The sequence below is a fragment of the Opisthocomus hoazin genome, chromosome 12 (genome assembly GCF_030867145.1).
Source record: "Opisthocomus hoazin isolate bOpiHoa1 chromosome 12, bOpiHoa1.hap1, whole genome shotgun sequence".
In the NCBI taxonomy this organism is placed as follows: Eukaryota; Metazoa; Chordata; class Aves; order Opisthocomiformes; family Opisthocomidae; genus Opisthocomus; species Opisthocomus hoazin.
The window spans coordinates 24,398,131-24,424,231 of record NC_134425.1 but is presented as its reverse complement, the minus strand read 5'-3'; the positions used below and the strand labels follow the sequence as shown (position 1 = coordinate 24,424,231).

Here is a 26,101-nt window from a genome sequence, read left to right as displayed (position 1 = left end):
TTGGGTTGCAGAGCGCTGTGTCCTGCCGTCGGTAGGAAATGTATCAAAGCATGTAAGGAAGAGAGAATTGACAGCCCGTAATAGGATCGTGTTGTGTACATAATGATAGGGCAGATGCATCTAGATTCAGTAAATGTGCTTTCATGGCAGGAAAGCATCCCCAACTACACACCATGGACATTACCCTGTCAAGTGAAATACCTAGTGCTACATCACTGTTACAGTACAGAGATTTTTTTTTTTTAAACTTATGTATTAAACAACCAAGAGTCTGAAATGAAATGTCACATCTAATTTGGCATCCGAGGCACGAAGCCTGCAGCCGCCCTTGGCCAGCCCTGGCAGCTCCACTCTCCGTGTGGGTTCATCTGCCTGGCAGACAGCTCTGCGGCTTCCTCCTGGCTCGCTGGCATCTGTGCGCGCTCTACCCCGGACCGGGGGTTTATACCTTCAGAACGATGCCAAACACTTCTCTTGGTGGTAGAAGGTGCTCTGGCAAACCCTCCAGCCTGCGAAAGAGTCCTTGGTGCTTGCAGCCGGGAGCGTAAGGGTGGCTGTGTCCCCAGCTCCTCTCCGGGAGAGCAGCGAGAGGCGCTGCTTAGCAAAGCGTGCAGAAACAGGCAGGGCGTATGCTTTTTGTGCCCCATGGGCTCTGGAGTTAGCCTTTTCCTGTGCTGGTGGCTTTATTCTCATCTTTGTTTAATAGCTTCTGATGGTTTTATCTTCCAAGAATTTGTCCGTTTGCTCTCTGGATTTCCAGCTGTTAGCCTCTGCAGCCTCCTAGGGCAGTATGTTCCGAAGGAAGGAATATTCCCTGGAAAAAGACAACTACTTGTGTGTAACTTCTGACTAATAGCATGGTTTCAAGCCTTCGGGTTCCTGTTTTATGACAAATCGTGACAAATTTTTCTTCCTTTACCTTTCCCAGGCCATTCATGCTTTCACAAACCTCTCCCTCGTGATTTCTAGGTTGAGGAATCCTGTTCAGTCTTCACGTAGAAGCTGCTCCGTACTTGTAATTGCTCTTTCTGCCCTCCTCTGTTTAATTTCAAATATTTCAGCTTTTTTTCTGAGATCAGAACCATACCAAGTTTTTCAAGACCCACGTGGCCGTGGGTTTAGACAGTGAGATGATGATCGTTTTGGTGGCGTTTGTTCCGTAGTAGTTTGTCGTCTTGCTGGTTGTGGAGCGTTAGCTCGTGTTTCCATGAACCCGAGTTGTACTTGCTCGAAGCACTGTGCACGTCTCCCGTTTCTTGGGTCCTGGTTCCTCTTCTTGCCGGTGTACACTGAGGATTCAGCGGAGGGGAAAGGCAATGCTGATGAAGCATACCTGCCTCTGTAACTCTTCTGAACTTCAGCTATTTGTATATGCGGAGCTGTCTGTTACGGAAAGCAGATTGCCCAGTCACTGGAAACATTGATGGTTTTCTCGCAATGTAACTCATCTCTGGCCACAAATCCCTGCCTCTCCAGACTCCCTTGAGAGCAGAGAAATCGAGGTTATACAGGCATGAAGGCTGAATTCTCTGTGTGTGGAGATGAATGAATGACTGTAGAAAGGCACTATTTGAAGGGTGAGTCTTGCTTCATTCCCCAACCCCCCTCCAAAAGAGGGGGCTCTCTCCCCTCCCCAGAATGAACGTGATTCTGCTGGGTTGTGTTTAGCTTAGGATTGAAGGAGTCCAACTTGGTTGGGAGGAATGGCGGTTTGAAAGCTCTGGAAGTGAGGAAGCCTTTGGTGGGAGTCTGCTCTGGAGGGCGAGATGCTGGCAGGTACTCCAGCGTGACTCTGATCATTCATCAGTGGAAGTGCTCGGCCAGGGGCTCTCTCCTCTTCAGCTCGGTCTGAGGCGGAAAGCGAAGATGCCCTTGCTTTGGTCATTGAATAGCTTGGGAATACTCGGTGTAGACTTGCTGACTCGGGCATGGGCAGCAGGATCCAGGTTGAAGAAACAGGCTTGCAGGACTGTAATGGGCAGGTTGGTGTGGGACACGCCTCCCCGGTCTTGTTTCGACGTATCTTCCCAAACCCACAGCAAGCGAGGGCACTGCTGCTGCAGCACAGTGAAGTTCTCTTGTCTGTCCCTTCCTGCTATGGGCTGTCACTTCACTGATTCCTGTGAACCCCCCTTTTCTGCCAGTTTGCCCCCAGGCATCTTTAGTTGTCAGCAGCAAGGGATTGGGAGGGACCCAACACTGGTGATGTGCCTGCAGGAGCCCCTGGACAACTCCCGACCGAGGTGGGACTCCCCAGGGTGACCCGAATGATGCGGAATTCCGTGTGACCGGAGTGGGATGGCAACCCAAAGGCCCCCTGGGCACGTCTGAAATATCTCACTGTAAAGACTGTCACCTTGGGGATCAATCACTACAAACACACCCAGAAAGAAGGTGCTGAAGGTGGTGTCCAGGACATCCTCATGCTGTATGCGTGCAGCTGTCGGGATGTGATGAATGTGCTGGTCCTCAGAACTGCTAAAACAGCTAAAAGCTGTGACTTGTTACAGCTGGCTCTGTTCCTTGTACTGCCATTAGCAACTGAGATGAGCAAAGGACTCCCCTTGGCTTTCTTCCAGGTGAAGATATTCACACAAGCCTGTATGGAGCAGCGGTAGATGTCAACATCAGGCTAGAGAGGAAGTCCTTGACAGTTGAGAAGACTTACCTCACGCTGTCAAACCACAAATCCATCGTCATCCACAACCGGAGTGAAATCGTCGCCCACTTCCAGTGGAAGGCTTTTGTTACTCAGGAAGAGGAGGATCTGCAGAAGCTGAGGTTGGTTTGAAAGATTCGTTTCAGTAAGATACGCTGCCCAAGGGTCAAACTAACGCGTGGCCTCAGAGGGCTGTGGGTGCTTTGGAGTGGTTTAGGACAAGTGAACCAGCCACAAGGTCCGGGTGTCTGTCCCTGGGCTTCAGGGTGATGTAGCTTGGCGTTTCCCATTCCAGTTCCACCCAGGCTCCAGCTGAGGTTGATGTTCTGGGAAGGAAGGCTTGATTGCCATGACTGGATAGCAAAGTGGTGTTTTGTGGGAGCACAAACCACTGAGGTCCAGAGATCTCCCGGCTACAGAAGGGCTCATGAGGCTGAGGAAAGTGTCAGGACGCATTACATGGGACTTCACTTCTCTAATTGTATTTGGATTTAGCTGGGTGATGATGGCTCGGCTGTTTATACTTGGTTTGCCTCTCCCTGTGGCTGCAGGCGGTGTCACAGGCTGCAGAGGCAGGAAGAGGACGAGACGGCTTATTTTCTCAAGGAGCGCACGGTGGACCCCACTGTCCAAGAACGCCTTTGCCTTCTGTCCTGCGCCTTCCAGAACCAGAGAGCCAAGGTGCAAGGAGACTCCATGCTTTTCTCCGACGATGTCTTCACCATTGAGCCAGTGGTAAGCCATAGCTGACAACCCCTCCTCCTCCTCCTGCTCGAACGAGGTGGCTTGGCAGATGCCCACATCAGCTGGCTTGATGCATAAAGAGAGAAAACAGGTTTCTGGTGAGGCTGGCAGAGCTTGTTGCAAAAAGCATTTCTGAACTGCGGGCTCCTGACAGGCAGCGAGAGCCTGCCTGAAGCTGAGCTCTGCTGCACGGGCTATGGATTAAGGGCTGGAAATTAAGGGCACTGCAGTGTACTGACGGTGTTCAGAGGTATCGATTATTAAGTGTGAGGGCACACCTTACGTAGCCTGTTTGGGGATTAACAAAGGGTGGGAGAGCTCTGTCAGTTCACATATTGACCTGACGAATGCAATGGTCCTCTGTGGAAAGGAGGCCAAGTTCAGCCCAAGTTTAATCACGGAAACACCAATTCCTTCAGATAACCTGGACTTATGAATCTCCTTTCCAGTGTCATCCGTGAGCCTGGACACCACGTTGGCAGGTTTAAATGGGCTTTTTGAATTCTGTTGCCCATAGGTACTGAAAACGTTTTGCTTTTTTTCTCTACACAAGCAAAACCCCACGTCCTTCAATCAGCCAAAGCCCTGATTGTGAGTGCTTGTATGGTCTGAGATGAAGCATGCCTGCTGTCTGAGCAGTGCAAAATCCCTGCTCATCTTTGCAGCAAACCCTAGAATAAACCCAGCCTCTTTTTTTCTTGTTAAAATAGGTGAACCTAATTTTTTTCAAGGAGCGGGATCGTATTCTCTTGATTACCTCTATTGCCCATGTAAGGCTGAGCGCCACCAGCGTCAGCATAACCGCAGTTTCACACCAGCGTAGCTACCAGCAGCATGATGTGACCAAGAGATTGTGTCAGAGCAGTGAGAACATTGTAGAGAGTGGGAGCTGAGCATCTTGCAGAGCGTCGGAGCTGGTTTTGGAGTGTTGCCCAGGGCTGCTGCTGCATTAGGGTTGGACTAGGTCTCCACAACTAGCTTAAGCCACTCTCGAGCTCCCGAAGTACATTGGGGTGAGGTCCAGAAGTCTGGCTGCCCACGGTACGGAGTCCTGCCACTTCTCATCATGATGTACGGACATAAGGTGTCGCCTGGCCTCAAGGCTTGAGTGGCAACCTCTCCCAAATGGCTGTGTTCATGCTGCAGAGTTTGCTCCGGGACGGAATATAAGCGGGCTGCTGCACGCGTGTCTCCCTTGCTGTCCTGTCCAGCATTACCCACCAATCACCAGTTCCATTACTGATGGAGTAATCAGTGTCATGTTCAGTTTTGCTCATGTCTGTCTTCTGCCCTTGACATATGTGGGTGGCTTTACATCAAAGGATAGTAAGGATTTACTACTCTCTATCAAATGTAGAATCTAAAAATCCACTGCCACTGACTTCCTGCTGGAAGGGCCCCCCCAGAGCTGGGACCGTGCTGCCTCACCGACCTCCTGGGCAGATGTGGCTGCTCCCTCGCCGTCACCCGTGACGTCTGGGAGCGCCGCTTAGAACCCTTGTAAGGAGTGACTAGAGGAGGTCATTGCTGCTGGAGGTTAGGAAGCTGGCCTTGGGACCGCTTGCTGGGCAGGGCGGCTTTGCAGGCTTTGTGCAGAAGCGTTGCTGTGGCAGCGGACCGTTGGCTGCTGGTATTTCCAGGTGATGCTGTGTGTAGAAGCTGCAGCAGGTCGCTTCCGTCTGCGCAGGGTTAGCTGGTTGATGAAAATCACAACAAAAATGAGGAGGCAGTGATTTTGGAATTACGACGTGACCATGAACCTTTGAGCAGCCATCCAAGCCTGTGGGAAACAAGCTGTTCTGCAGCTCTGACTTTCCGAGCGCATCTCAAATGTGGTTTAATTCAGTTTTGCAAATCCACACGATACGTCAGCAGAAGCAGCTGTGATAGCAGCCTGGGTGGCTACCGAAGGACAAAGTCCTTGCTTTTTGCTGCATCCTCCCCACCACAGCTTAGCTGAAAGTCCCCATTGCAGACACGTGGGAGCTGATGCCTTGGAAATGGAAAGCAGAGGAAAGGGAGGATGGAGATTTGCTCCCGTTGCACTGACCTTGACAAGTCATCCCTGTCCTGTCGTTGCCTGGTAGCGACGCCTCAGTGTCGGGTGTTAACTCTGAGCCGGTGGACGTGGTCCTCAAGGTGTTGAGGTTATGAAACTGCTGCCCTTGTTGATCCCGAGGCTGGGCCAGGAGGGAACAGCATTGTTTGTTGCTGCAGACCTTCACCTCAGCTGGGGAACCGAGCTGGTCCCCATCCAAATGACAGGTTACCGCAGAGCACTTCAGTTTTTGGCAGAAGGCACCATCTCCAGTGGGAGCTGTGGTCGGTCCCACAGCTCGCTGGGGGTTCAGGTGTTTATGGAAAGAGGCAGATGTGAGCTTTGGCACTGCCTTTCTCCTGAGCGCCCTGAACTAGCAGGGTGCACTTAGCTGTCGCCTGGATACTTCTGTTGCCAGCTCTACATTTGTTGTTCTGTTTGCTTTGAGCAGTGATTTCCTTTCTGCGGATCACCTTTGCAAAACAAAGCAGGCGGTTTGGCCAACAGCTGGTAGTGCCCAGCTTTTCAAGACCGGCTTTTCCTTATTCAGGCTGGTGGAGATCAAGCAGATTCTCATAATCTAGGGGCTGAGGGAGGAGCAATAGGATCTGCATGTGTTTAGGGTTGGGCTCTTGCATAGAGGTCACTTCTGTAGCTGTGTGTCGGGGTGCCATCCCCTCCGGTCTGACGCTGGCTCGATGCTGTAGCAAAGCCAGCGTACAGCCGCTGGAGTTTGTGCTGTGTCGTTATGCATACACCATCTGTGTTTTATGCAACCTGTCTGAGGCTGACATTAGGCCAGAAGCGTTGCAAGATCACGTTCGCAGCACTGCAGAAGTTTATTTCTGTCCTGGTGAGCATCCACGGTAGTTTTCCATGCTCTGACTGAACTCCCACCCTGTAGAGAATGTGCTAGCCCAGGCAGACCGCTGGCCCCTGTGATGTCCCAAGGCTCGTACGCGCGTAGCAGTGGCCTTATGGGGTGTAATTTCATATCAGGAGCTCAAGAGACTCGAGTCCATTAACTGCCGGCGCGGGTTTTTGTGGGAGCGAGGATGGGAATGCAAGGCTCCGATAAGGATGCTGCGTGAGGATTGTTTGAGAGCTGTGCTGATGCGTAGGAAAGGAGGATTTTTATTGCTGGTCCATAGGCTGGTTTCCTCCGGTGCCTTGGAGGAGCCTCATCTGCCTGTGCCTTGGGAGCCAGCAGCACCTCGGGTGTGTGGAGATCTGTCCCATGTCAGGCTCTTGCATCACTGACCGGCTTCCCGGGGCACGGCAAGGCGTCCTCATGGCCAGGGGGTTGGTGTGCTGCACGCTCATCTCTTTAGGTGATAAAAGCAGCAATGGCATCGGCCCAGAGCTCAAGGCTCCCTCCCGCCCTGGTGAATGTGCGGTGTACAGAGAGATTCCAGCAGCACTGCGGCAGTCGCTGTGGTCTCGGCAGAGTTGAGCCAGTCATCCCCCCAGAACTCGGCCGCTCTGAGTGACGCCTGCAGGGACTCGTTTCCTCTCCCTCGCTGCTGGGAGATGTACGCTTGTGGAGTTCTCGCAGGTTCTTGCTGAAGCTGTATTTTTTTCTTGGTGCGGTGGAAGTTCACCATTTTGATGCTCAGTTTGGGTTACCTTGGGCCAGGATGGAGTTCTAGAATCAGATAAATGCCCTGCTGGTACCGACCCAGCTCCGGTTCCCCTTCTGACAGCAATGCTGATGCAGGAATGGGAGGAGGCCAGGACAACTGGGGCTTTCTGCGTCACGAGGAATGTCTCCTATCCCACGTGGAGACCAGCAGGCAGCCTGAGCAGCCTGCAAAGCCCAGAGATTGCTCTTTTGCCTTCTATGCCTGCTTGTCCCGAAGGAGAGGGAGCCTTGGACAGTGAGTCACAGCTGGGGCAGCCAGCGCTCTGACAGGGCCTTGCCTTCATGTGCGAGCTGGTTTCCAGATGTATTCTGCAAAGATGAAGGCAGGCACGGTTTTGTCCCCAGGAGCTGATGTGAGATGTCCTGCTGGGCACAAGCCCTGGCTCCCGGTGGGAGGCAGGGGATCGCTGCTGGCTCTGCCAGCATCCCGCTGCCTGGTGCCTTTCAGATGTGCAGGGACTGCTGGGGACAGGGGTTTCGTGGAGATAGAGAAGACCCTGCAGAAGCAGCAGACGGTTGCAAACACACCAGTAGCGTGGCCCAGACTGAAATCCCTGAGCAAGAGCGTGACGAGGAAAAGAGCTTGTTGGCTGAGAGGGGTGTGGAGCTGTAAGCAAATCCCATCTTTCCTTGTCTGAGCCTGTGTTCAGGGAAACAGATGCATCCGACTCTCCGTGCCGTTTGGGGATCATCCGTCAGCGGAAGAGCCTGCGTGCTGGCTGGCTGCTGACGGCGCGGGGCAGGAGCAGCCATCGGCGGGAAGGAGCCTGTTGTGCACTGATCCCTGGGGTGGAGGGCTCATTCTGCTGGGCGCTGGGTGACCCAGCTCACCGAGCACGTTATATCCCTACGTACATTGATAGGTGAAGGGTAGGAGAGGCAGCACCGTCGTAACTAAGGATGGAAAAATCCCTTTGATTTGCTGAATCTCTTTTGATCCCGAGTAAAACCATTCCCGTAGCCATAGCGATAGGGGGATGTGAGGGAGGGTCTGCAGGAGAGAGCTACCTCCCCTTAGGCTGGTTGGTACCTCTGAAGAAATGCCCCTTGGTTCGCTGGAGTGCGAGCCAGTTGGGTTGCTTCATTATAGCCCTCATTTAACAAAATGCCTCTGCCAGGTGCCGGTGAAGGTAAGGGACTTGGAAAGCTTCTTTGCAGCTGCTTCCAAACTCTTCTAAATGTTGTTGCTAAGTGTTGCTTGCTCCTTGCTTTTCACTGATGCTCTAAGAAAGGCTACAGGGCTGTGTTGAAAAGAAGAAATCTTTGTGTTTGAAGATAAATGGTTTGCTGTCTCTGTCTGTTTTAGGAGGGAGATGTCTGGCCCAATTCTTCGGTTGAAATTAATGTGATCTTCAAACCCCGAGAGGCCAGAGTCTATGAACAAACGGTCTACTGCGACATCTCAGGTACAGGTCCTTTCTCCTGCTCCCCGCAGCGTAGGCGAGGCGCAAAGCGACCCAGCCCGCTGGGTTCTTGGGTCATTCCTCGGGAGGGTCGGTGGTCAGCAGGGCAGTGCTGGCACATGCCCACTGTCCCTGCGGTTTCCAGGGGGTCTCCAGGCCAGGGCTCGGCGTGTGGGGCTCTGGATTGCTGATCCCAGAAGAATCAAAGCAGTGAAAGGATCATTTTTCGAGCCGTGGGTTTGCCAGCGCTCGCTCTGCTGTGAGGTGTCTTTAAAGGCTAAAGAGCTACACAGCAGAAGAGCTTTAGTGAACGAGCGCTGAGCCCCTGTAGACCATTGACCTCCAAGATGAGTCTTTATTACGTGGGTGCATCATCAGAGTCCTGAGGCAGCAGGAGCTCAGCTCCAGATGTGCTCGCGGACCCTGGACCACCTCTTGCTGCCCAGACGCTACCAGAGCTTGGGTGGCTGGGCTCTGTGCAAGGACCATCTTGGCCAGCACCTGCAGCTCTCCCTGCACGGTGGGAGTTGTCACCTTGTGGCTCCGAGTCCGTGGTGCCTCTGGGTAGCATTGTACAGGGCTTGCTGCACTCAGCAGGGCGAACACCCACCCTGGGAACCGGAGGCCGAGCAGGCTGCTAGACAGGCTTTCTGCTCGTCCTGTCCTACGGAAGCGCTGTCAGGTCTCTTTCTGGGAGCAGCTCTTCTTGACCCACCCGAGTTACACCATCTTTGCCCTTACCGAGGCGATGGCTTTGCTGTGCTGGCACGGGGCAGGGGATGCTTGCAGCAAGCTGCGTGGTTTGGGTTACCTTGTCCTTGCTCTGCGTCTCTGCCTGGTGCTGCTGGAGGTGTTTTTCGAGAGCGGGAGATGGCTGTCAGGCTTCCATCCAGGGACCAGGATGGTTTTGCTCCATCTAAGAGGAAAAGGTGTGAGGCTTGAGGTCCTCCAGCAGCCGGGCTCCCATTCTGGAGGGTGCTGCAATCACCAGCCCAGCTGCTCTCTTGCTTTCCTTACTGCTCCAAGCTGACGGATGCAGATGGCGTGAACCAGCTTTGTATTTATACAGTAATTGCACAGGGTTTACTCAGCAAATGCCACCTACAGTAATTACCCAGGGCTTGTGTTAACAAACTGTCTTCCTGTCTGTATGGACGGCGTATGTTCATCTCCAGTTCTGTTTCGTGAGCTTTGCGCCTTCACTGAACGGGTTTCAAAGCTCATCGAAGCGCATGGGAAGAAATTCAGAGATGGCGTTGTAAACTCGGCATCACTTTTTCAGGGTGCAAACTGATTGCTAAAATAGAAAGCAGCCCGGGGGGGTGGTTAAAAATTAGAAGCTGGCCAAAGGATGTATCTCCTGAGGGAAGAGAAGGGTCCTGTATCTTCTCCTGGAGCATCTCGAGCTGGTCCCTGCCAGCCTGGATTCGGGGATTAGCACTGAGGCGGCCTGGAAAATCCAGGATAACAGTGGGAATGACCGTACTGCAATGGAAATCTGCCCCCAGGCCGTGAGACCAGGCTGCCCCTGCGCATCAAAGCAGAAGGCATCGGGCCTCGGCTCCGCTTCGGCTTTGAGCAGCTGGACATCGGGATGGTGTTTGTGGGATTGGCCAACAGCTACGAGGTGAGCAGCAGGGGCTGGGGGGGGGGGGGATCCCGATGGCTCCGGGGGCAGCAGGCAGGCCCGGGGACTTGCGGGGGACGTCTGGCAATGCGGGCAGCTGGGAGCAAGGCAATATTTGAGGTAATAGTGAAATCTGGGGGAGGGTGTGTGACAGAATCTGGATACTTTTGGGGTCTGAAAGCTGCGGATGTGGCTCCTGAAGCCCTGAACACCCTGCCTTTTGGCAACCTCCTTTTGAGAGCAGCTGGGAGGTTACATAAAAAATAATTACAAAAAATAGTAACAAAAAACCCTGCTTGACAGAATCACAGAATCCCAGCATGGTAGGGGTTGGCCATCCAGCCCCCCGGCCTGGAGCAGTCCCTAGCAAAGAAGCTGGGAGCGCTTCCGCTTGCCGACCAGTCTCTCGCCGCGCTTCAGAGCTGGTGCATCCCCGGCTCTATAAGAGCAAAGCATTTCTGGAAATGAAGCGAAGGAATTCTCTGCGTATTTGCCTCTCCACAATGGTGTCGAGTTTTCTGCAAAAAAAATAAGGTAGAGCAGCTGGAAGAGGTAGACAATGAGGCGATACGTCGTGCCAGACACTTTCAAAAGCTCGGCTGTGGCAGGGAAGGACACGTGAAGGTGTTTTCTTACTGAAATATTGTGCTCTCTTTGCATTTTGAATGCTGATACTTTATTGATTCCATCTATATCAATTGATGATTTTGATTACTTCAGAAAATGCAGATAAGCAGATGGTGCTGGTAGTGCTGTCCTAAGCAGCTAGACGGGAGGTAAACCTCAGCGCAGCGTAGGATCCCGAAGTGCAGTTTGTAACCAAAGTGCAGAACAGAGGAGAGGGGAGAGGAGTTTTCAAGTTACTGTTGTGCAGTTTGAATACGTGAGTATTCTCAGCAGCGGCTACAAAATTAAAGAAGAAGGGACGCCTCTCTGCTGCCGTCTCAGGTTTCCTGACAGGTTTTGCAGGGCCAAAAATGAAGGCAAAGCAACCCAGAGCAGATAGGTAGTTCCGTGGAAATGGCAGGATTTCACCCTGCAGCAATGAGAAACTTCACAGCTTTGCCTGGAGTAGGTCTGCGGGCGGCTGACAGCGTGCTGGGGCTCACGGGCAGGCGCGGGCATTGCTCGGCCGACGTAAGAGCTGAGTGTCCACAGATGCTGCGGGACTGCGTCGCCTGTTCAAGGCAGTCGATCGCTCGAGTGTTCGGCAAAGTACAGCTTGGTTTGAAGTTTACATTTTAGAGTAATAACGGTAAAATCTTAGGTGGTGGCTGTGAATATTTATGAAAGATAAACTCTTTAGAATAGGTAGAGCCCCTGTGCACCATACTCACCCTTTCCTGACATTTCTGGTTGAGCAAAGACGAAGAAACTATCAGATTGAAGAGAAAAATAGAATCAACCTGCAGTATATACCATAGCAGGGTTGGGGAGTGCTTCTGAAGCTGGTTGTAGTGCTGGCCTGAGGTGTCTTCTACTGCGCGCAATGAACTTGTTGGCTGCAGTGGAAGCTGACGGTGTTCTGCCCTCGGCAGGATCGGGCTCCCGCGGAGCAGAAGCGGTAGTTGAGGATTCACTGGTAATGCTGCAGCCTCCCAGCTTTGCTCTTGGGGATGGGTGTGAATCCACCCGGTGATGCTGAGCAGGTCCTCTGCACTGCAAGTCCAAGGGGACTGCTCTGTGTCAGTGGAATAAACCCAGAGTGACTCTGTTTACGCGAAGTTATGGCTGCTTTGCGTGACAAAACCCAAAGGCAGAACTTGCCCTGTTGTATTTTCTTTGGCTTCTGCCAAGCAGCAGCACACAGCATGTTCTGCCTTTTGTAGATGTTCATAGTTTAATTAGAAAACAAATGAGTCTTCTGTAAGCGAGGGAGATTCCTGACGCGTTTCCATTTTGCTTTCTTGCTGCTGCAGGCGATCCTGTTTAACAAAGGAGCCATCGATGCTCGCTTCAGCTTGGTCCCTCCAGCGACAGCTCTGGGCTCCTGCTTCACGTTCCTCCCCCAGGAGGGCAGCATTGTGCCAGACGGGCTCCACGTCATCCGGATCTCCTTCAGTTCCACCACCCTGGGGCCGTTCACGGAAGAATTCCGGTTCAGTGTGGATGGATCCCCTGAGCCGGCGACCTTGACCATCAGGTGAGGAGGGTTATAGGAGCTGGGTGGACACATCTGTGATCACCTCCCACCAGCCTCGTCTGGTGGTGGAGTGGAGAAAAAAGGTGTTGTCTGAGGTCTTAGCGTGAGGATGCTACAATCAGAGTGGAGACTGAGAGCCAGGGCTTTTGAACCTTGACTCCAGTTTGAACCCTGTGATTGCAGCAGCAAATGAAGAAGTTTGAAGAATTGTGTGCGAGGGGGGATGACCAGTTTGAGGCTCCCCTGGGTTAATGCAACAAAATCCTGCACGCATAACGATCGCGTGGATCAAGATCCTCTGAGAGACATGTTCATGTACTGCAGGGAAACAGCAGTTCCGGCTCAGAAATACCAAAGTAGGGAACCTGTAGGTGGGAAAGGGAGTACAATGGGTCTGCTTTTGTGTGGAGACCTCCACATCATGACGTTACAGATGGGGAAACTGAGGCACGGAGCCAGCACTTGTTCAGGGTCCTTCATCAGGTCAGCAGCAACGTGGGGGGCAGACCCTTGGCCCAGTGCCCGCCATGGTGCCCTCAGACACATCAGCACCTACCAGCCGCAGACCGCTTTGCTTTGGCTGTCTGCATGGACACCGTGCTGAGCACGAGGGTGATGGGTTGGTTTGAAACCCGCCATGGTTCTGAGTCCAGCTTTTGTCCACCGGAGCGGTGAGGAAAAGCTGAACGCTTTGCGCTTCTCTTTACCCGAGCCAATGCCTCCTCTGCCTGTCTCTGTCCTCACAGGGGCTGCGTCATCGGACACACCTGCCACTTTAATGTGCCTGCCCTCCACTTCGGCGACGTCTCCTTCGGTGAGTGTGCCCCGGGCTTGGACCGCGAGGCGAGAGGTCTGTGTCTCGCCCGAAACGGAGCAATTGCGTTCCTCCGTAGAGCCTTTGAGGTGTTCAAACCAGGGGTGCCGGCTGCTTAGCCACTGTTGGGCCATCACGAGATCAAATAGGACCAAAGGAATAGAAAGTCAGTATTTTCTGGTGTCCGTCGTTCTCTTCAGCCCCAGCCTCCCAGTCCTTGGCAGCAGAATGACTGAAGGTCCTTGTCCCAGCAGGACCCGGGGGTGGGACTGCAGGAGAAAGGGGTTTAAGCCACCTACTAGCCTGTAGCTTCTCTGGGGAAATGTTCCTCTTGATAGGCAAGGACACCATTTAACCGCTTGACCTTTAGCGTGAGGTGTTAATTAGCGCTGTGAGGGCACCTCGCTATCATGTACCAGGCAGTATGTCCGAGCAGTAGCTCTGCATCGGGCACTGATGTCCTCAGAGACGTGGGCTCCTGCTCCTTCCCCGCCGAAAGCCCAGCCCTGCTGCCAGAGCCGGTGGTGAGCATCCAGAGCATCTCCCTGGAGATGCAGAATCTGGCTCTCCATCTGTCTCACCAAAGGCTTTTTACAGGGATGATCTAAAGTTTAAATGTGAAATCAGTAGTGGATTGATTGAAGGGCCATCATCATTCTACGCCCAGGATGCCTCTGTGTTCTCCTGCTGTTGGTGGACTTTGCAAGAGAACTCCTTGCCTTCCCTGAGCCGCTTCCTCCCCTCCCTCCGTCACCGCTCTGCCGCTGCTTCATTTCCTTGTGAATAAATAAAACAACGCGGGACGCGCTGGGCAGAAGTAGGGTGATGTGATGGGAGATTCATCGCGCTGAAGCCGATTTCATCAATCAGGCCCTCTCAGCTGAAGGCAGCTGTTGTGTTTTTGCTGCTGGGAGCCGTGCTGCTGACTGCTGCCTGTGTCTGGAGACTGCAGTCTCCTCTGGGATCGGGAAGTCGGTGTTTGTGCGTTTCTGTGCCCCTGCTGCCTCCCTGCCGGGGCCGTTGCTGGAGGTGGGCAGTGCTCGCTGTCGATGGGCACGGATGAGCTCTCTGCTGTGCCCACAGCTGGTGTTCCTCCCCGTCTGTGTGCGCATACCAGTCAGTAGGCAGCCCACGGGAGATGTGTCCTTCCCACAGAGCTGGCCAGCCGAGCCAGATGTCCGCTCCAGCGCAGGCTGTGGGCTGGTGTCCTGTTCCTAGAGGAACTGCATTGCAGTGCTCTGCATCGTGCTGGAATTCCTAGTTTCATCCAGCCTTGCTGCTACTGTAGCTGCTCCTTGCTGACAATACGCTGCTTTCATATATTGAAAACAGTGAGAGTGTTCACGGGGTGAACGGGGAATTTTATGGGTTGAATTTTCAGAACAAATGGTCTGTCGGGGTGCGCGCTCGTAAGTCAGAAAGAATTGGTGCTGGTTTTGGGGCAGGGGAGAGGGCTCCTCAGGCAGAGAGAGAGAAACTTGTGGTGTTCAGCATGGCTGAGAGTGGGCGTTGCCAAGGAAGCAGTCTCTGTGATCAGCAGAAAAGGGAACTAAATTGCTGATGAATTCCTTGCTTAGCTTCTCAATTAGCGGTAATTCAGATTGAAAAGAGCTAAACTCCAAGCACAGTTTATCAGAACGGGATATCACACCGGGAATCACGGGATGATCGGTGCGTAAATCCACATTTGTGTCGTTGTCCTAGGCTTTCCTCGCACCTTGTCCTGTCGCCTCACGAACACCTCCCTGGTGCCCATGACTGTCAACCTGCGCATTCCCGGGGACGGCCAGGGCGAGCCCAGCGTTACCAGTTTCGATCAGGTGTCGGACAACACTCGCCCGTCCTGGAGAAAGGGACTTCAAGGTGACGTCATGCCAACCGAGTTCACCGTCACGCCCTGCAAAGGGACCGTCCGTTCCCAGGGAAGCCTGGATATCGAGGTAGGGGAAGAGTCCGGCCCTAGGGACTGCAGCAGGTGGAGCTGAAGCTTGGCCGAGGTACGGGAGGGCTTTAGCATCGCTAGCTTTGGGCGTAACACCAGTAAGATACGTGCACTGGTGTTAGGCTTTTGTCGGCTGGGTTACTCTTGGGCTTTTCTGAAGGAGCGCTGTTTTGTTTCCAAAATCATGAGCTGAAGGTCTTGTCCAGAAGCCATTCGTGTGTTTTTGAGAGCTGCTTAGAGTGGTTTCTTTGATTTGAAGTGGGCAGAGGAAGGATAAGGACAGAAGGTGGCTGTTAAAAAGAGAGATGTCATTGTATAACGCAGTTTGCTTTTCTTCCCGGCCTTATTTCTCCTCTCCTGTTGAGCAGGAGAAGCTGTGTTCACTGCGGGGATCTCCAGTGGGGCTGAAGAAGCTCTGGCAGCCATGAACTGTGCAGCAGCTGCTCAGCCACGTTTTGCCTCAGCTTCCCATTGTAAAGCTGAACTTGCTCTGTAGAAGTCGACGGATTCCCTCTGGGTTTATGCTATTGTAGTCAAGAATAAAAATTACCCCCTTGATTTTAATAGAGTAGTGAGTACAGCGTTAGTTTGAGCCTTCATTTAGCTTACGTAGGCCCCGCTAACCGCCAGGCGTATTTAACGAAGCAGATATTGTCAGAAGACTTTTGTTACTCCCAGAGACTGCGCTCTTTACACGGCCCAGCGGAAGAACTGGAGCAAAATGCTCTCTTTCCTTGCTGTGGAAGGAGAACCGGAGGACAGCACGCGTGGACGATGGGTTTTGGGAGCGCTGAGGTGTTTGATGCTCTTCTCTTCCCCCAGGTCACCCTGTGTTCCAACACGGTGAAGAGTTACGAGCTGGCGCTGGTGGTGGACGTGGAGGGTGTTGGCAAGGAGGTGTTGGCCCTGCTCATCACAGCCAGGTATCAGCGCTTTCCATGCAGCTCGCCCTCTCTCCTCGTGCATCCAGCACCAGCACGCTGCCTTGCAACACGCTTGGCTGGCTCTGGCTCCAAATGAGAAGCGTTAACGAGCTGGTTCTGCCCAGCCAGAGATGAGAAGAGCAGTGCTTTGAGAGCAGCCCATGTTGAGAAGCACCTGTGCTCAAGGGACAGGCATGGCCCTGAGCCTTTTTCTAAAGGGAACAGTAATTATATGCATTATTGGCCTGCTTTTTGGTGCTTGAGGTGTAAGAGATTTCCAAAGGGCCATCTCTCCTTCCTTTCCTGCAAGTGGTGGACTTGGTCTAGGGGAAGATGTCCCTGCTCATGGCAGGGGGGCTGGAACCAGGTGACCTTTAAGGTCACTTCCAACCCAGACCATTCTGTGATTCTGTGATTCGTGCTGTGTTGCAGCCAAAATGGAAAATTGGTTTGGGACACAGCAAGCAGCCTGCTGAGAGCTGGTGTCTGGTTCAGTGAACAAAGGAATAAAAAGAAGCTAAAGGCAGTTTACTGCTGTGGGGGTGTTAAATGTCTGTTGGACAGTGACCAATGTGTGGTATCTCTAATTCCCTTTCGGTCATCTCTCCGCCTAGATGCCTAGTTCCTCCGCTGCGAGTCCTCAACCCCGTTGTGACGTTTGGGCGGTGCTTTGTGAAGTTCCCATGTCGGCGGATGCTGACCCTTGTGAACGACAGCGACCTCCCAGGCTGCTACGGGCTTCTTCCGCAGGTTTGGCATCGCATCCTCTCCTGCCGTCAGATGTTATCAAGGGTTTTGGATAAGGCCGTGCTGGTTTGTATTCAGGCAGGTTCGTCTTCTCACCTGGAGGTTTGCTGAGAAGAGGAACCTGCCTGAATATGAAGTTTAGGGAGCAGTTTATCCTGTGGTCTTTGGGGTGCTTTCACGCAGCAGAATTCATGGGGTCGTGGAAAGCTGCTGGAAGGAGGCTGCCAGCACAGGAGTGGGTGTCTGTGCATGCAGCGGCTTTTGGACCCTGTGAGGATGCTAAGCCCATACAAGTCTTGCACCTTGTTTTGTGCCTTTCTGCTTTCTCCTAGGGATTTTTGAAAATGTATAAATTGCTGTTGTGGTAGGTGTCAAGGAGTTTAGAGTTTCCTCAGAGGTGACTCTGAAGCTGGGTTTGATTCTGTCCCTCGCAGGAGCAGACGGAGGGTGCTGCCGTGCGGTACTCCAGCCCCAAGCCGTGTGGGATCATCCAGCCTCACAGCTCAGTGCAGGTCCCGGTGACACTGGAAGCCCAGGTGACGGGAGAGCAGGACACCATCGCTCGTGTGGCGGTGCTGGGGAGCGAAGGGTCCCCACTGGTGAGTCCTCGGGGGTGTGGGCCTTTGTGCGACTCTGCTTGGTGGGCTGCGGGCAGACAGGGTTGCAAACTCCAGGGATCCTTCCTGGGAAAAGGAGCTTGTAATAGCTGAGCCATGTGGACAAGGAGGGGAGGGATTGATGGCATGAGCAACAGCTGACATCTGGAAGAGGAAGGGTGGTATCTGCTTAGGCAGGTGATAATGGAAGAGTCTGACACAGTGCTTAATTAGGGATGTGTGAGACGGGATAACGAGCCCAGTCTGCAGCCCAGCACCATCCCTGGTACTCTGCTGTGTTATTTGCTGAGCAGCAGCTGCTGCTTGGTTGGGACTTTTGTTCTGGAGCACACAGGGACATCCCTCAGTGCCGCTAAAGCAAGCGCTGTGTGAGAAACCGTGCTGAAAGCCAGACCCATGGCGTCTGCGAAATGCCCATCGCATCTCTTTGCCAAAAGCCCCAGCCAGAGAGACGCGAGTCTCCGCGCCGCTTGCATCTGGAGCACAGGGACTTTATTTCTGCCAAGCTTGGAAATGGATGAGGCAAAGCTTTCCTGGGCTAAAACCTCCTAAAAGGGGTTGTTTGCGTTCAGGCATGCACAACAGCAGCACTGACAGCAGAATGTGGGCAGGAGCACATTGTACGTAGTGTCCTGGCTTCAGCTAGCTGAAATCTAGAACAAATTTAGTTAGGTAAACTTGAGTTTAAAACGATAATGACTTTTGAAGCAGCTGTTGTGAAGTGTCTGATCCTCTCTCTGAGCATGGCAGAGGATGCCCGAGGGTTGCTGGGAACCTGAAGCTTTCTGTTATGGAAAGGAAGGCCGGCATTTTGAAAGTGGTCAAAAGGGGTTTAAACTTTCAATAGAAGGAATGGAAACGGTGCTTCAGCTCCTTATTTCTGAGCTAGCAGCCTTGGTACGTGATTTTTGGCTCGCTCTTGCACGGCATCCCGTCAAGAGATGAGCATTTGTGGCTGCCGCTCCTTGTGCCTGGGTTGGACCGGTGGTTGTGACAGCTGTCAATGCCGCTTCCTTCAGCCGGGCATCAGGAAAGGTTTGACATCGTGGGGGCTGCTTTCTTTTGTGGTTCAGTCATACTCCTTGCCCCGCAGTGAATCGTCCAGCAGCCTGTCAGCGTTGGGAGTTGTGTGCGTTCAGATCCTGCTGAAGGGTTGGGGTGTTTAGGAGTGGTGAAATCCAGGCAGGCTGGATAAATTCTCGTTGTTTGCAGTGATGCGAGAAGGTGGTTGAGCAAAGGGATCCGCGTTCCCCCTCCAATAGTCTGCGCAGTTCTGCAAGGACGGGACTTTTGGGTCTCAGACTGTCAAAAGAAAAAAATACCGCTGGGGTGGTGTAACTGATAATTAACGCCTGTTATTCGTAAAGTACCAGGGATAGACATAAGCCCAAATCAGAGGCAACTAACGTACGTGATGTCGGCTCTGAAGAGCCGGCTTTGCCGCCGACTGGTGCTGCGTTTCTCAGGCGCAGCTCCGGGGATGCGCAGGGAGTTCCTCTGCAGGCGTGGCTGTGCAGCAGCAGAAGTCGGGGCGGGTGGTCTGGGGCAAGATGGAGCAGGAACAGGAGCGGGAGCAGGCGCGGGGGGAGGAAGGAGAGCTCACGGTGGGGAGGAGGGGTGAAAAGGCAAGGGTGGGAGGCCGGGTTTCTTTATCCCCTGAAAACGGGAGCTTGTGGCTGGCGGATGGGATCGCTCGAGATCCCACGCTTGCTCCAGGCCTTCCGTTTCGGTCTTGCAACACTGAAAACTTGGAACAGCTCTGAGTATCCCCCAGTCTAGGATTACCCTTAGAGCTGTCTAATCTTTTTAAACTTTCCTTGTTTTTTCTTTTTGATCTTTCCTGCCTGCTTCCTGGAGCAGAAAATGCACTTAGTGAGCATTGGAGAAGGACCAGTTGTCCACGTGCATCCGAGTAAGATAAATTTCGGTAGCATCCAAGTTCTACAAGATGCTTCCCGAACTCTCCACCTCTCCAATCAGAGTGTCATCCCTGCATCCTTCCGGGCAGAGATGGTAAGTGTCTGTGGGGCTGTTTTCCAACAGAAATGACTGGTCCGTAGCGGCCTGTGGCTTGATTTGTATATGCAGCATTTCCATTTTTCTGTCTGAGAGAGAAGGCAGAATATTCCATCACGGCGCAGCTTTCTACAATGACATGACTGGCTGGGTAGACGAAGGGAGAGCCGTGGATGTTGTCTACCTTGACTTCAGCAAGGCTTTCGACACTGTCTCCCATGATATCCTCCTAGGGAAGCTGAGGAAGTGTGGGCTGGATGAGTGGTCGGTGAAGTGGATAGAGAACTGGCTGAATGGCAGAACTCAGAGGGTTGTCATCAGCGGCGCTGAGTCTAGTTGGAGGCTGGTAACTAGTGGTGTCCCCCAGGGGTCAGTACTGGGCCCAGTCTTGTTTAACTTCATCAACGACCTGGATGAAGAGTTAGAATGTACCCTCAGCAAGTTTGCTGATGACACCAAACTGGGAGGTGTGGTAGATACACCAGAAGGCTGTGCTGCCATTCAGCGTGACCTGGATAGGCTGGAAAGCTGGGCAGAGAGGAACCTGATGAGGTTCAACAAAGCCAAATGCAGGGTCCTGCACCTGGGGAGGAACAACCTCATGCACCAGTACAGGCTTGGGGTGGACCTGCTGGAGAGCAGCTCTGCGGAGAGGGACCTGGGCGTCCTGGTGGACGACAGGTTAACCATGAGCCAGCAGTGTGCCCTGGCTGCCAAGAAAGCCAATGGGATCCTGGGGTGCATCAAGAAGAGTGTGGCCAGCAGGACGAGGGAGGTTCTCCTTCCCCTCTACACTGCCCTAGTGAGGCCTCATCTGGAGTACTGTGTCCAGTTCTGGGCTCCCCAGTTCAAGAAAGATGAAGAGCTACTGGAGAGAGTCCAGTGGAGGGCTACGAGGATGATGAGGGGACTGGAACATCTCCCCTACGAGGAGAGGTTGAGGGAACTGGACTTGTTCAGCCTGAAGAAGAGAAGGCTGCAAGGGGACCTTATAAATGCTTATAAATATCTGAAGGGTGGGTGTCAGGAGGATGGGGCCAAGCTCTTTTCAGTGGTGCCCAGTGACAGGACAAGGGGCAATGGGCACAAACTGAGGCACAGGAAGTTCCAGCTGAACACGAGGAAGAACTTCTTCCCTCTGAGGGTGACGGAGCACTGGAACAGGCTGCCCAGGGAGGTTGTGGAGTCTCCTTCTCTGGAGATATTCAAGACCCGCCTGGACAAGGTCCTGTGCAGCTTGCTGTAGGTGACCCTGCTTCGGCAGGAGGGTTGGACTAGATGACCCACAGAGGTCCCTTCCAACCCCTACTATTCTGTGATTCTGTGAAAAGGAGCCTGGCCCTGGGGGCAGTTTTAGGTGGGGGACCCCTCAGTAAAACAGGGAATGTGCATAGATGTTTGAGCAGAAGTGAGTCTGGATCAGTTTGACAGGTTCTCCCTTCATTTTGTGGAAGGTATTTAGCTCCGAGTTTCACACCTCCTGGGGGCCAGACCGCCTGTCTTCCTCTGGCCTTGAGCCTTCATGCAAACCCGGCTGCCGTTGTCGGGAAGCCTGGGGAGATAGAGTAGCTTCCCTTGGCGCGCTCCAAAGGAGAGACTGGAGGGGGAATCATAGAATCATAGAAAGTTTTGGGTTGGAAGGGACCTTTAGAGGTCATCTAGTCCAACCCCCCCGCAGCGAACAGAGACACCACTAACTAGATCAGGTTGCTCAGAGCCCTGTCCAACCTGGTCTTGAATGTTTCCAGGCATGGGGCCTCCACTGCCTCTCTGGGCAACCTGTTCCAGTGTTTCACCACCCTCATTGTAAAGAATTTCTTCCTTATATCCAGCCTAAACCTACCATGTTTTAGTTTAAAACCATTACCCCTCGTCCTGTCACTGTTGTCTCTACTAAAAAGATTGTCCCCATCTTTCCTATAGGTTCTCTTTCAGTACTGAAAGGCTGCAATCAGGTCTCCCCGCAGCCTTCTCTTCTCCAGGCTGAACAAGCCCAACTCTCTCAGCCTGTCCTCATAGGAGAGGTGCTCCAGCCCTCAGATCATTTTTGTAGCCCTCCTTTGGACCTGCTCCAACAGTTGCATGTCCTTCTTGTGCTGAGGGCTCCAGAGCTGAACGCAGTACTCCAGGTGAGGTCTCACCAGAGCAGAGTAGAGGGGCAGAATCACCTCTCTCGACCTGCTGGCTACGCTAATGGCCTTCTGCTGAGGAAGAGCAGCCCTTGGGTTGGGCAAAGCTGGGTTAATGAAGTGAGTTTGTTCAAGGAGGGTAAAATACGGGTTGTATGAGCTCCGGCATAGTTGCTGCTTCCAGATGCCCTAGCTTAGATTTCGGGGAACTAAGCCTTTATGCTTTATACCGTCACGTCTTTCGTCCTGCCTTTTCCTGCACCCCACAGGAGACCAGGGCCCCTGGCTCCCATCCAAAGTTCGTGTTTGGCTTGTCTTACAGGCTGGCAAACGCTCGCGCTGGAGGATTGAACCCAGCAGAGGCGTGATCCCCCCCGAGAGCAAGGTGTCTGTGACTGTCATAGCCAACTTGGATGACAACAAGAAATTCAAGGACGAGGTGACCGTGTTCATCGAGAACAGCCATTCCTACGTGGTCCCCGTCCGGGCTGTTGGCATCGGCACCACGACTGTTACCGACAGACCCTTTGCTCCGGAGCTCAACCTGGGAACCCGCTTCAGGTAGGGTATTTCTCAGCTGCCCCTTCTCCTCGCTGAACCCACGGGAGGAGTTTTGCCGCAGTCCTTCAGGCGAGTTCTGCTTCAGTGCTCAGGGTCCTGGCTCTGTTTCACTGAAGCCACAGGGATTGCTTTAGAAACATTTTTATGGCCGTCTGAAAGTCGTTAGATACCCTCAAAAGCCACCAAAAGGGAAATCAGTTTCTACATTGTCACTGAAATGTCTTTTGCTATAATGCCTTGATTTCCTCCCTTTATCAAATCAAGAGTTGGAGGAAAACAGCAGGTCCCAGAAGCCCCCGGCTGGACAATGCGACATTACAAGTATAAACCGATTTCCCTTTGCAATAATGCTGCTTCCTTTTCCATTCACTATGGAGCATCATCTCCCAGCAGTGGAAAACCTCGGCGGTAACTTGTTAGCAGCAGCTCGACTAAAGGAATGGTGCTGTTTGATTTCCCCTCTGCCTGCGAGGAGCAGCAGAATTGGTCTTTGCCCTGTGTCATCCATCCCTCAGTTGGCTCGTCTTCCCCACCTGCCCTGCCGAGCTGCTCTTGATGAGATGTGGTCGCTCTTTCCTCGTTTCTCCTGCCTGCTTTTGTCGCCGTATCCTCTCTCAAGGCCGCAGCAGCTTCCCGAGGCACGGGCGAGTGAGGGTGGCTGCGGGACCGGCTCTGAAAGGGAGAGGAGGAGAAGCCCGCTGAGGTTGGGCGGGAGAAATGGAGGGTGTTAATGGGAAGAGCTTAGCTCGAAGGAGGGGATTCACTGATCCTGAGGTGTGTGTCTGAAACCAGCCACGTCCTTACAACCAGGAGAACAAGAAGCCTTTAAAGGGCTGTTTGCCTTGTGTTGGAGACCTCTTGGGACAAGAATAGTCTGCTCGAGGTACCTGTTCCTTTTGCTGGCTGCAAAGAGGGTCCACAGCACTCCGATACCTAAATTTTGGGGTAGAAAGAGCAGATGAATCCTACCTTACGCCTTTAGGATAGGTTTGGGGGGGGTTTAAATCTGCCCCCCCAAGCCATCCACCTAGGCAGGGACGCTGGAGCGAGGTGGATGCTTGTCCAGCATGTCCTGTGCTCTGTGCAGCCACAAACTGGCTGCCCAGTGCAGGGGCCAACGTCAGCATGGTTGGTGTCACGGTCCTCGGCCCACCTTGGCGTGCGGGCCGGCGGGGGCCCGGGTGACGTCTCAGAGGAGTTGGGCTTTCTCAGGGACACAAATTCTGCCTCTGCCCAAAGCTTCTCCACGCTTTTCTCTGTTGCTGTCCACAACATCAACCGTTTCAGACTGAACTCTGTGCACATCATTTTTTAGCAGTCGGTTTCAAAGACTGGTTTGTTCTACGCTGTCACTTCTGTGTTTGTGTTTAGCTGCTTATGGCAGACGTGTGTTTTGTGAGCCACATCTTCTGTACTCTTCAGAAAGACAAGAATGTTCCAGGAACAATTCATTTCCTGGCCATGCTCAGATTTATAGAGGGTAAAATAATTGCTCCAGAGTAGCCTGCAGTGAGTGTTTCTTTACCTGAAGGAATCAATTTCCCTTGAATAATCGTTTGGTTTTCTATCTGGCTGTGGTTATTCATCTCCGTCGCTGCCTTCCGTCAGTGGCTAGACCTGGTCTTGCTGCCGTGTTCGTATCAGGGAAGCTTCTGTTGAGCCCACGTTCTGGCAGTGCGTCTGTCTCGCTGGCACAGAACCCAGCGGCCCTGTTCAGGCAAAGGGCGATGCGTTGGGGCGATGAGAGCTGGCAGCTCCCCGAGGGCTGGGTGCCAAGGGCAGTAATGTGGATGCCAGGGCAGGGGCCGAACCGGCGAGGCAGGTGGTGCCCAGATGGCCAGCTGAGTCTCTGTACCCCGCAGCTCCCGAATGGCATCTTCAGAGGGAGCCAGCTGAGGCAGCAGCTCCCAAGGAGGGGTGAAACGGCAGGGAACCTGTTCCTCCGTCCCCTGGCAGCCAGGACAGGCCAGCTGGACATCCGATGCAGCGAGGCCTGCAGGAAACGCCTCGGGAAAACTCTCGGAGCATTGAGCAGCAAAGGCTGGCGATGCTCTGTCCACGACGACGGAGATGATGTTCCTCATGAAGCTTCTCTTTGCTGTGTGTAAAACAGACCAGCTGCTGGATGGTGATAACCTTAGTGGCAACCAAGGTCTGGCTCTGCTGAAGCATTGAGCTAGGTCAGCCTTTTCAGAGGTGGCTTTGTTGCTGAGCGTGCAGTCGGGCACCGCCTTCGGGGTGTTGAAGCTGGATGACCACTGGGAAGTAACAGCTCCCGTGACACTTTCCATCTCTGCTTCTCTTCTAGCCTGCATCCCTGCCATTACTGCTTCAGGATAACGAACAAAGGACGACGCACGCATCTGCTCTATTGGACAACGGAAGGTTTTGCCCCGTTTCGCCAACGTGATCGTCTCCCTGCCATCAGTAACAGCAAGGGCAAAGATTCCTCCCAGAGCCCCAAACCCGCCTGCCCCGTGTTTCAGCTTCGGCCGCCAAGGATGGAGCTGATGCCCGGCAAGACGATGGAGATGGTGCTGGAAGGCTTCTCGAGCACTCCCCAGGTGAGGTCCCCCACGAGGGCTGAGCCTTTCCCATCCGATCACCTCCAGCGGGACTTCTTCCGCAGCCCCTTGACATTTGCCTGACAAAATGAGCCAGTGCTTTCAAGACACTGTTTGAACGCCACAAGTTACCATGGCAGGACCAGTTGCTGTCCTTGCTGGCCACCATCAGTTGCTGAGGCTTTTTCATGTTGCCATAGCTACCATAAACCCAACTTGCTGCTACCAAAATAGGGGCTGAAGGAAATATTGCTGCTTCAGGGGCAAAGAGCAGTTTACGAGGTGTCATGTGCTGAGGCAGAAAGGAAGGGCGGAGAACATAAGTTCCCCTCTACTCTGCCCCAGTGAGGCCCCATCTGCAGTGCTGCGTGCAGTTCTGGGCTCGCCAGTACAAGAAAGGTGAGGAGCTACTGGAGAGAGTCCAGCGGAGGGCTACGAGGATGAGGAGGGGACTGGAGCATCTCTCCTGCGAGGAGAGGCTGAGGAAGCTGGGCTTGTTCAGCCTGGAGAAGAGAAGGCTGCGAGGGGACCTTAGAAATGCCCATAAATATCTGCAGGGTGGGGGTCAGGTGTTTCTTTGAAAACGGGCTCTCGGAGGGCACAGTACCTCCTAGGATGAGTGACCCCCTCTTTACCTGAGGGCAGGCTTTTGCCCAGGGATCCTTTCCACTAAGCTTCCAAGGACAGGTTTGCTGGCATTGATCACCCGTTTCCCCTGGTATAGTTGGGTTTTTTTAATCAGTTCCTACAGCTTTCTGTAAACTTTATGCTTAGCAGTGGGGCACATCGAAACATGAATCGTTTGGGGCAGTAATTCTTATAACCGTAGACAGCAGATGACTCACGAGTGCCTTTTTGTGGGTGATGGGGTGTAGCGGTGCGGACATTTGCATGCACAATAAACAGGGTGCAGCGCGATCAGGAAAGGGGGCTGTTGGGGAGACCAGTGACCACAACTTGATGGCAGTAATAGCTGCTGGTGGTTGATGGCCAAGATCCCACGGCACAGCTTTGGCCCAGGTTATCAAAATCTTTTGCGTCCGCGGTCGGGCGGCTGGCAAACGCAGAGTGTTTTCTGGACACCCTGCTAGCACGTGCTGGGTGCCGAGAGATTCTTGCACGCAGGTGGTGACGGAGCGGCTGCTGTGCCACGCCATGGTGGGGAGCGAGGCGAGGAAGACACAGATAATGCAAGTGGATGTCACCTGCGAGTTCGTCGATCCCCTGCTGCAAATGTCCTCCAGAGAAATCACCTTCCGGGTGGAGAAGGTAAGTCTCTGGAGTGCATCGTGGCGTGGAAATGGCCTCAAGCTGCATCAGGGGAGGTTTAGATTGGAGATGAGGAAAAATTGCTTTACTGAAGGAGTTGTGAAGCCTTGGAACAGGCTGCCCGGGGAGTGGAGGACTTCCCATCCCTGGAGGGGTTAAGAAAACATGTGGCTGTGGCACTTTGGGACATGGTTTAGCAGGCGTGGGGGGGTTGGGCTTGATGATCTTAGAGGTCTTTTCCGATCTTAATGATTCTGTGATTT

The 26,101-nt window shown here is 53.3% G+C and overlaps 1 protein-coding gene across 3 annotated transcripts in view; it reads left to right on the top strand.

Annotated features, from left to right (window-relative positions):
- LOC142362889 (hydrocephalus-inducing protein homolog) overlaps positions 1-26,101 on the top strand; it is a 59,663-nt gene that overhangs the window by 19,291 nt on the left and 14,271 nt on the right. For 2 of the 3 annotated variants that reach the window (XM_075433971.1, XM_075433972.1), the window contains exons 8-21: positions 2,580-2,781; positions 3,211-3,394; positions 8,390-8,489; positions 9,995-10,113; positions 12,033-12,256; positions 13,003-13,070; positions 14,775-15,010; positions 15,835-15,935; positions 16,550-16,685; positions 17,117-17,281; positions 19,160-19,312; positions 21,767-22,005; positions 24,314-24,569; positions 25,695-25,838. In XM_075433971.1, coding sequence (XP_075290086.1) covers positions 2,580-2,781; positions 3,211-3,394; positions 8,390-8,489; positions 9,995-10,113; positions 12,033-12,256; positions 13,003-13,070; positions 14,775-15,010; positions 15,835-15,935; positions 16,550-16,685; positions 17,117-17,281; positions 19,160-19,312; positions 21,767-22,005; positions 24,314-24,569; positions 25,695-25,838 — 2,327 coding nt within the window. Of the gene's footprint in view, positions 1-2,579; positions 2,782-3,210; positions 3,395-8,389; positions 8,490-9,994; positions 10,114-12,032; positions 12,257-13,002; positions 13,071-14,774; positions 15,011-15,834; positions 15,936-16,549; positions 16,686-17,116; positions 17,282-19,159; positions 19,313-21,766; positions 22,010-24,313; positions 24,570-25,694; positions 25,839-26,101 lie in introns of those variants that run through there. The other variant, XM_075433974.1, reaches the window with a different exon arrangement.